Source organism: Accipiter gentilis, chromosome 3, assembly GCF_929443795.1.
Source record: "Accipiter gentilis chromosome 3, bAccGen1.1, whole genome shotgun sequence".
Lineage (NCBI taxonomy): Eukaryota > Metazoa > Chordata > Aves > Accipitriformes > Accipitridae > Astur > Astur gentilis.
This window is the reverse complement of record NC_064882.1, coordinates 47,084,723-47,094,748: the sequence shown is the minus strand read 5'-3', so window position 1 is coordinate 47,094,748 and position 10,026 is coordinate 47,084,723. Positions and strand designations below refer to the sequence as shown.

Sequence of the window (10,026 nt, the reverse complement as noted above, 5' to 3'; positions counted from 1 at the left end):
CCCACCTGGCTCTCCCAAAGCGCAACCGGGTACCAGTAGCCCCATATCACCTGGATCCCAACTCCGCAGATGCCATTAGCATCCCACCCAGCACAGGGGTGGCGGGCACCCCCCCATCCTGGGACCACCCCGCTGCGTGGGAGTGCGAGGGGGGGGTGGGGGGGGGATTGTTTGCTGAGCTCCATCAAACAGACAGAGAGGAAAAAGGGAATAAAAAAAGGGAAAGCACCTCCTAACCAAACATGCCCAAGCCCACGGAGCCCCGGCGGGGGCCTCCTGCCTTTTTATCTCGGCCTTTTCAAGACTATAATTAAGAACTAATAATGCCAAATCTGCTGCCCTTTTATCTCTGCCCCCCCCCCCCAAGGGCCTTTATTTGCCCCCAGCACAGTGGCTGTGGGGTGATGCCCCCGTGATGAGCCGGGGAGCATGGCATCGCTGTCAGCATGGTGCCCACCGTTGGCTTTTTATGACTTTTTGCTGTAAAAATACCCCCCGAGGAGCCTTCGCCTGCTGGAACCAGACTGGGATGTACCCCAGTACCGTGGAGCTGGGGTGTCTGGGGGGGGGGGGTCCCCTGTCCCCATCCCCAAGGTGGCCATGCAGCTGCAGAGCGGAGGATGCTCCTTGCCAGGGCAGAGCCCTGTAATGATTTTCTCAGTGCCAGAGCGATCCTTGGTGGCGGGGTGTTCCCAACTCGGGGGGGTTTCCCAACTTGGGGGGGCTGCACAAGCATGTCCTGGGTCCCGGGGACCTCGTGAAAGTTGAGCTTGGGGCTGCTGCGGTGCAGATGTGGGCCCTGGCCCCCCAAGTCCCCCGCGCCCCATTTCCTCCCCAATAAACCCCCGGGCCCCGGTGGAGTCCTTTGACCGGGGCTCGCTCCCCCGCCGCGCCGGGCCCGAGGTGTGACTTTTCCCAGCTCATTAGGAAAAGCTGCACGATTTTAAGAATCTCAGCCCCTAATGACCATCTGAATCCCATCAGCCTAGAGGGGTGAGCTGGGAGGGGGTGCAGGGATAGCCCCCCCCCCCACCTCTGCCACTGCTTCTCAGAGCATCCCTGGTCCTGTCCCTTCGCCTCGCTGTCCCGGGGTGTATTATGCCCCCCCCAAAAAAATCAGCCGTGCAGTGGGGTGCATGCTGGTGCGATGAGCTCAGAGTCCCAAGGGGGACTCCGATCCCCCCCCCCCCCCGGGGGGCTTTGGTGGCTTTGGGGTGACACCATCTGTCCTGTGGTGTCCCCCAGATCCTCCTGCCTGAATATTTCAGGGCCAAAGCCACCCTGGGAGGGGGACAGGGTGGTCTTCGCCTTGGGGGAGGACACACGGGGGTCTCTGCCCCGGGGACATGGGGGGGGGGCACACACACGACACCCCAGTCGAGCGCAGGGGCACATCGAAGGCTGGGGGGGGGGACGGGGACACGGACACAGAGGGGACACGGGACACCCACCTCCCCGGGGGGAGGCAGGGCAGGGGGCGATGCCCTCGGTCCCCGCCCCGTCCCCTCCACCCCCCCGCGGTCTGTTCGGGACAAAGCCCCCCCCGCGGGGGCCGGTCGGGGCGGCCGTATAAAGGTGGGCGGCACGGTCCCGAGCAGAACCCACCATGCCGGCCCCGCAGCCCCCCGCCCGGGCCGGCCAGGCCTTCACCATCGCGGCACTGCTGGGACTCAGCCCTCCTCCTCCTCCTCCTCCTCCTCTTCCTCGGCCGCCGCCTCCAGCCCCCCCGTCGCTCTGGGGAACCCCCCCGGTGCCGCCGCCGCCGCCGCTCGCCGACCCCCGGCCGCTCTGCATCGCCTGCTGCGGGGTCTCGCCCCCCTGGGCTGCTCGGTTGGGGGCAACAGGTATGGGTCCCCCCCAACCCCACCCCACCCAGACATCCCACACCGGGACCCCCCTGTGCCCGCTTCTGCTGTGGGGACACCCCCCTCGAATGGGGACCCCCCTCGAATGGGGACACCCCCTAAATGGGGACACCCCCCAAATGGGGACCTCCTTCCAGCTCCCCAAGGTGGGGGGGGGGGGGGGGGAATGACACCTTTGGCCACCTCTTCAAATGGGGGACCCCTCTCAAGGGGAGTTCTTCCAGGGGGACCCTTGTGCACCTCTCCCATGGGGACAACTCCAAATGGGGATCTCTTTCCATCTCTTTGAGGGGGGGTGGAACCCTTGGCTAACTCTCCTGGTGGACCCCTCGAGAAGGGGACTTCTTCCAGGGAGGGTGGACTTCTGTCCACCTCTCCCATGGGGATGTCTCCAAACAGGGATCTCCTTTTACCTCCCCGAGGAGGGGACCCCTACCCGCCTCTCCTGGGGGATGCGTCTTCCAGAGGGGGGACACCCCTGTCCACCTCTCTTTCGGATGTGTCCATAGGGGGGACCTCTTCTGCCCCCCCAAATGGGACCCTCTGGCCACTCTCAGGGGGACATCTCCAAATAGGGGGAGCTCCATCTACCTCTTCGTGGGGACTTCCTCCAAAGGGATTCTCTCCAAAAGGGACCTGTATCCACCTCTCCGAGGAGATCCTCCACAAATGGGGGACCCTCTCCCACCTCTTCAAATAGGGCACCCCCTCCAAAGAGACCCCTTTTACCTCTTCAAAGGGGACACCTCCAAACGGGAAGATCCCTTCTGCCTCTCCAGGAAAGGACCTTCCAAGGGGGGACCCCATTCTAAAAGGGGACCCCTCTGATGGCTCCTCTCCACCCTGACCCCCCCCCCCCCCACCTCACCTCCAGGCTTCCTGATCTCCAAGTGCTGCTTGCCCATCTTCAAAGCCAAGACTGGCAAAGCCAAGCGGGTCCGGACCATCTTCACCAGCGACCAGCTGGCCCGGCTGGAGAAGGAGTTTGCGCGGCAGCAGTACATGGTGGGCACGGAGAGATGCCTGCTCGCCTCCTCCCTGCACCTCACTGAAGAGCAGGTAGGATCCACCACGCTCCATCTCCACCTGCAGCTCCAGGGAGGCTCCCAAACCTGTGTGCCAATGGGTGGGACCTGGGGCAGGAGCCCTGCGGGGTAATAATTGCAGATAATTTACATTAAAAGGGTGGAGGATCACAGATAGGGAAACTGAGTCGCAAAGCGGCTGTCCCAGGGCGACGTGGAGGGGTTTAACTTGTGACCAGCTTAAGGCTGGATCTTCTCCACCGCTGGCAGGTCCCAGCTCAGCTCCTGGTTTGCAGGGGACAGTTTTTCATCTCAGTGGGGACAGATCGTGGCAGGGGACATCTGTCCTGGTCAGCCAGGGAATATTGGAGGCTGTGGGCACCTAAGGGGTTGTGGAGTATCTGGGCACTGCCTGAGCCATGGGGGTTTAGGAAACCGTGAGTCCATGGAGAAGCCAGGTTTGAAAGCCAAGCTTTATCTCTTCCTCAGGTGAAAGTCTGGTTCCAAAACCGGCGGATCAAGTGGAGGAAACAAAGCCTGGAACAGCAACAAGCCAAACTGGCCAAAATGGGTTTGGCGACCCCGCAGAGGAGCCCCGACTCGCAGAGCCACCACGGCGAAGAGGACAAGGACTTCCCAGCAGAGTCGGAGGACAGCCAGGAGAATACGGCCTCCTCCCCCAGCTCAGGGACAGCACCTGCACAGACTGTGACAAAAAGCTGCTGAATCGCCCCTTCGGGCCGCTTTTCCATGTGTATTATATGAATGTATCATATCTAATATATACAGGGCACCAATTCTTTTTGCAGTGCAAAAATAAATTATTTATGCTACTCTTGGGCTCATCTTTTCATGAGGAGAAGGAGGAACACCACATGCCTGCAGTGGCAGCACGCAGTCAGTGGGGGCTTGTTCATGGGAGCAAGCCCTGGAGGTCTGGGGGAATGGGGGGGGTCACCCGCACACCCCACCCACGATCAGCCCCATAGCCAGGCTCATCCCAAAGGCACTGGGTGTTCAGATACCTCCTTGTGCTCTAAAATAGCTCGAGACCTTCACAGAGCCCAGGTCCTTGTAGGAACCTCCATCTCATGGTCCATCCTTCTCCATTTTCCCACCAGCAGCATCTTCACCGTAACAGCCCGCTCTGCCCGCAGCTCACACAGCCCGACCCAGTGATGGCATCCTGCTCTCCGGAGCTTTTGGAGCCAGGAAAGTAGGGAAAATGCACCTGGAGAGCAGAGCTGGTGGTGGCTTTGCGAGCTGGGCACCTGGGGTGCTGGCTCAGCTGGGCAAGGATTAGCCAGGTTTTAATTTTAACTGCTCGGCCCTGCTTAGGCAGATGCAGAGGTTTCAAATCCAGCTGGTTTTGGCCGGACACTGGCCTGGGGATGAGTCAAGGATGGGCTCTGTGGGGAGCTGGGGATCTTCTTGCAAGGATGCAAAGCAAGTGAGTGCCACCGGCCCTGGACCTCCTAGATAAGAGCAGAAATGGGGACATCTGGGTACTTGCCGGGCTAGCACCCGCTCCTGCTAACCGTATTTTCTCCATGTCCGCTCTGGGCTTGGGGCTGGAGGAAGAAGGGACCCAGGTGGAGGGTTTATTTGAGCAGGTGTGAAACCTGATGCAAGGACAAGGGGGACAATGCAAGGAGAGGGGTGACAATTAAGATGGGGATGGTGCAAAGAAGGGGACAGTGCAAGGAGAAAGAAGGGGGACGATGCAAGGAGAGGGGATGAAGCAAAGAGAAGGGGATGATGCAAGGAGAGGGGACAGTGCAAGGAGGGGGGTCAGTGCAGGGAGAAGGAGATGATGCCAGGAGAGGGGACAACACCAGGAGAAAGGGATGGTGTGTGGAAAGGGGGAATGATGCCAGGAGAGGGGGACAGTGCAAGAAGGGGACAATATAAGAAGGGGACAATGCAAGGAGAAGGGGACAGTGCAAGAAGAAAAGGATGGTGCCAGGAGAAGGGGACGATGTGACGGAAGCTGCCCTTTGTTCCAGCTGTTTTCAGAGCCGGGATTAGCTGGCTCGTCTCAAAGAGCCCAAACTGTGCTAATGTCTTCACATGTCTGCTGAGAGCCCAGGCTGCGCCGGTGGGTTTAACCCGCTAATCTCGCATGCCGGTGGGTTTATTGCAATCATCCCCGAGACAACAGGGCTTACGGGGGATGTTTTAATATCGCCCGGCCGGGGGCCAAGCTGATTGCGAGAGTTAACTTGTTCTCAGGACACCTTTAATCCCCTGGGAGCTGGCAGTGCTCAGCCGCGGGTAGGATTGGACCTTTTCCACGGTGCTGGGCTCCTCCAGGGCAGGCAGCGGGGGATCTGTCGCGCTCTGGGGGATGCTCCTGCAGGCTCTGGCCAGCTCAAACCCCTCTGCGGGCAGTGTCCGTCCAGGGAAATGACTTTTTAATTAAAACTGCTGGGCTTGGTTGAGTTTTTCAAAAAGTGACTTTTATATGAGATTAATTAAACCCCGTCCATGCCTTTAGCACCTTGGGCTTTGACCAGGAGGCTTTTCTCATGGTGGGTGATAATCCTTGAGGGGGTGGCCGGTCCCTGGTTGGGGCGCACGGGGGGCTCAGGATGCTTGTGTTCCCTTTCCTACCTGCCAAGGGACAGCAGGTGCCGAGGAAGGCCATCCCCTGTCTTCCTCTCACCCAGTGATTAACCTGTTTGCAGGTTCCTTAGGCTGGGGAAGGAAGCGTATATACAGGACAAAGCAGCCGATTACTGGGGATGAGAAGAGCCGAACACGGCTGGTCTGACCCTGATAATGGGATGGAGTTGATGGTTTGCAGAAAAGCTGGATACAGCTGGGTCATTGTATGCCTTGCCAAACCCCTGCCAATGCTGAAAAGGGGGTAGAAATGCAGTTTCCTTCTCCCACCAGAGACATCTCCCTTCCCAGTCCAGGGTGAAGGTCTTGCAGCTCAGCCCAGCTCCTGGCAGCTCGACTGGGGCACATGGATTGGGCTCAAACCTGGGCACAGCAATTTGGCACTGTGGAAAATAAAGGAGAGAGATGCTGTGAGAGCTTGGCAATGTCTTGGGCTGGATCAACCCACCTGGGACAGAGCCTTGGCTCCTCTCATCCCCCAGGAAAGCCTGTGCAGAATAAGAGCTGTGTGTCCTTACCCGAACCCCACATGCACCCCAAAACCCCTGCTAGTCCCTTCCCAATCCTGCGTAGTATCACATCACTGTCTTAAAAATGCTGGTTTTTTCACCTATCTGCAAAAAACAAGTTGGCTTTCAGTGACGGATAATTATAAGGAAGTGAGAATTAAGCAGCCTTATTAAGAGGATAATGGTTATCTGCTAAAGATACAGTGCTGAGCCCTCCCCAGCAAATCTCCCCTCTGCAGATCAGTAGGCGGCTTGTAGGAGGACAGGTAGGTTGTGAGATGGGTGGGTGGATGTATTAGGGTGGACTATTTGCCCAGAGAAACAGCCTGGGCTGCATGTGGATAAGATGGATGAGTGGATGATTGGGGATGAATGCAGGGTGCTGGCGAATAGGTGCAAATGGATGGCTGGGTAAATGGGATGGGATAGGAGAGGAAAGGAGAGATAGGAGAAGGGATGACCGGGTGGAGCTGTAGCATACAGGTCCTCTGTGTCCCCCTCCCTGCTCTCCTTCCTGCCAGGATTATTCCTGCTGAGCACATGGCGACGGACGTGATTTGTTTGCACGAGTCGCGTTTACTCAGGATGGTAGAAGTTTGCAGGACGGGGTGTTTGGATGCTGGAGCAGCAGGACCCCTCCACCCCCCCAGCAATCCCCGTGACCCAGCCGCTTTCCCAGGCGCCTTTTGCATCCCTTCCCCGAATTGGGAGCCCCATTCTCCTCGGCTGATTGCCTCCTCGTGCTCTTTTTTTTTTTTGGGGGGGGGGGGGGGTTGCTAAATGGGATTACCATGTGCCGAGGACGGTCTGGGGTGCCAGGGTGGGCAACCTGCCGGCGGCGGAGGTTCAAGGCAAAGCCCGACCCGAGCCGGGATGCAGGGCGCCGGGGTCGGCCGTGCGTGTTTCCAGGCTCCGTCTCGTCATGTAATCTTGTTAAATGGTCAGGGAGCATTTCCCCTTGCTTCTCCCTGCCCTCTAATTCCTGATTGAAACATCAAATAAGCTTCCCAAGGCTGCCGGGCAGCTCTGACGGTTCCATGCTGCCTGGTTTCAGTGGAAATAAAAAAAGACATCATGAGCAATGGAAGGAAATGCCACGACATCCCATCTTTTGCAGTTTTTCTGGGATGAATTTGCCCCAAGTTGCCTTGCTCAGCCAAAGAGCAAAGGCACCGATTCTTTGCATTAAACTCTCAGCTGGAAGCAGCTCCTGGATGCACAAAAACGAGGGTGAAACAGGGTGACCTGCCTGGAAATGCAGCGGGAAAACTGGGTGACTAAGGAGACCCTTTGTATGGGGTGAGCATTGCAGCCGCCAAAATATCTGGGTTTCAAAATCCTGGGTTTAAAAGGTGTTTATCCTGCAGCAAGAAACACAGGGCTGTGGAGCAGGACCATGCTGTCAGAGAGAGAGCAAGCAGTGCCATGTCTAAATCCTGCATTGGGCTGTGCAGGGTGGTTCGAGGTCTGCTAAGGGAATGCCATCAGCCCTGGTCTGGGTTTGCCATGGGGCACACCAACTCATACAGCTGCTGGCGCTCACCCCACAGCACCCTGCATCCTGCTCCTTGCTTCTTCCTCACCTCCCATCTCAGTCTCAAAAATGGAAAGACTGGGAAGAAATCCCTCCCCGGCTCTGCTCCCAGCCATGCACATGGCAAGGCCTGCCAGAAACCAGTTTTCACCAGTGGTGAAACAAGCTGTTAAGATAAAGAGAAAAAAATGATGAAAATCACACCATGTCCCCCTTTGCAAATGGTTTGTGGCACAAAATCTCTGCAGCACTGCCACCCCAGCATGGCTGGGTGTACCAGGGGCCCTGGCACCAGACACCCTCTGCAACGGTGTGATTTTATTTTAAAAGGTTGATTAAATCATTAAATCAGGTAAATCCTGATGGTATGGGATGAATAAGGGGATCTCGTCAGGAGGTGTGGGACTGACAGTCAGATAAAGTGCTCCCCAACTCTGCCAAAACCTCCTCCCGGGACTTAGGCTGTGATGCTCTTGTGCCTCAGTTTCCCCAGCTGCAGGAGCTGGGTAAATAAAGCCTTGGACACGCGTGGTATCGGCTCGACTCGTGCTTATCCGGGCCGGGTCTGATCCTGCTCCCACTCAGCACCCCTGCCGAGAGCCGAGCAGGATCCAACCCTTGCTCTGCCCCATCCTTCCCCCACTCCATCTCTATTGATTTAATAAGATGGAGAGGAATTAACGGGGCCGGAGCATTGGAATAATGAAAGATGAACAAAGGGGCAGCACTAGCAAAGATGCTGCCAGCTTTTAATGATGAGGCCAGGCAGATCCCCTGCTAGCTGTCCCTTTGGAGTGGCGATTAAGAACATACTGTTATTGTTAAGGCAGAGAGATAAATCCCTGCACCGTTTCTGATGTGATCAGCCGGGGCTTCTCCCTACAATTTGTGATCCTATTGTGGACGGTGTTTGCCCTGGGCAAGGAGAGTCTGGGAACCACTTATGAACCATCCTTTGGTCATTAGTCTCCTCATTAGGAGAGAACAATGTGGGGGAAAAAAGATAATTGAAGGGAGCAGCGGGCTGATCGTGCACTAAGGCCTGTACCAGGGCTGCCTCAATGCTTAGTTTGTTTATAATTCCCAATTAATTTTAAATGTGTGGTTTCAGGACGCTCTCAATACCTGCAACTGCAGCCCCTGTGAACAGGGTTGCTCAGGTCTGTGCTTGATGGGAGGACCACGGAGCATCCTCCGAGGCCTTGCAGGAGGGTATTAGCTTATTTTTTTGGGGTCACCCAGACTTTGCCGTCGGCTGGGTGTACCCCCATCGTGGACTCAACCCCTGGACTCGACCCACGTTGTATTTGGAGGGACGCCAGGCAAGGAGGACGAGCCCCTGTCACCCGGGCAGGGTGAGGGTGGTGGGATGCAGCAGGTCCCGCTCCCTCATTTCACATCTGGCTGAGATACGAGGCCAGATGTGACACCGAAGGGTGGGACACCGAGGAACAGACCCGCTTGGATCGGGGACAACATCTCACCGAAAAGCTGGGGTGGAATCCAGCCCTGCTGATCCTCACTGCAGCTTGGGGATTAATTCAGATTTTGCCTGGAAATACCAGCCTGGGCGATAAATCGCAGGAAAGCCCTGAGGCTGTGGGGGGAGAGGTGCTTTGCCCCACAAGCTTGGCAGTGGAGTAATAAGAGGAGCAGGTCCTTGTCCCCGTCCCCAGGGACACCCTGCCCGGGCTGGGTGCAGGGCTCCGTGCCCCAGGGTGGAAGAGCCGCAATTCCTCAGGATGCTTGATATTATCAAGTGCTAATGAGACCTGGATGGGACTGAGGTGCTTTGCAAGCCATTATCCCAAATTAACCTGACAATGCAGCCGGGACCAGCGTCTGAAGGGCGGCTGGGGTGTGTATTGGCCGTCTGGGGCTGGGGGGAGAGAAGGGTGCTGCCCTCTGCCTTCCTCCCCCCCTGCCCGCACCCCTAGCTGAAAGCAAGAGCCTGGCGTTTTGCAGGGTTAGTTTTCCATTGCCTGAACATGTTGAACCGGCTCCCCGAGAGAGGTTTGACAAGCAAGAGGCGGAATGAGGCGATAGGGATGGAGAGGATGGGAGCGGTCTCCTGCGCTGGCCAGCGTTTGGGATAACATTCTTGGAGGAAACTCCTAGTTCCCAAGTCCTTGTGTCCATCCCACGCTGCTTTCACCAGTGCTTGGGCAGTGGATCAAGCTGGGGAGCGCTCAGCTGAAAAGTAACCGTGATCTCCAGAAAAGCATTTCCCTGGAGCCGGTGGCCATCCCTGTGCTGGGGTCTCGCAGGGGGATGTATGGGGCTGGCCATGCTCTTGTCACCCGCAACCAGGGCTCCCATTGCTGTATAACGCCCTCAAAGAGCAGACGGTGTCGTGCCATCGCTCCTGGCCTCAGCCCAGTTTGGGTCTGTTAATGGGACCTTGCGAGGTGCCAAGGATCCAGAAGGCAAAAGCGAACTGTGGCCGGATCCTGCTGCCAGCAGGAGAG

The 10,026-nt window shown here is 57.4% G+C and overlaps 1 protein-coding gene across 1 annotated transcript; it reads left to right on the top strand.

The window, feature by feature from the left end:
• Nucleotides 1-1,606: 1,606 nt before the first annotated feature.
• Nucleotides 1,607-3,616, top strand: LOC126037047 (homeobox protein notochord-like). The gene is made up of 3 exons (XM_049797278.1): nt 1,607-1,844; nt 2,740-2,924; nt 3,380-3,616. The coding sequence occupies exons 1-3, from the start codon at nt 1,607-1,609 to the stop codon at nt 3,614-3,616; spliced, it is 660 nt and encodes a 219-aa protein (XP_049653235.1).
• Nucleotides 3,617-10,026: the final 6,410 nt, after the last annotated feature.

What these genes read in the sequence shown, in the direction of transcription:
- LOC126037047 (XM_049797278.1), top strand. Translation starts at nt 1,607, where the DNA reads ATGCCGGCCCCGCAGCCCCCCGCCCGGGCCGGCCAGGCCTTCACCATC. An exon ending in TGCTCGGTTGGGGGCAACAG is followed by an intron (nt 1,845 to 2,739) that starts GTATGGGTCCCC and finishes CCTCACCTCCAG; the next exon opens with GCTTCCTGATCTCCAAGTGC. An exon ending in TGCACCTCACTGAAGAGCAG is followed by an intron (nt 2,925 to 3,379) that starts GTAGGATCCACC and finishes TCTCTTCCTCAG; the next exon opens with GTGAAAGTCTGGTTCCAAAA.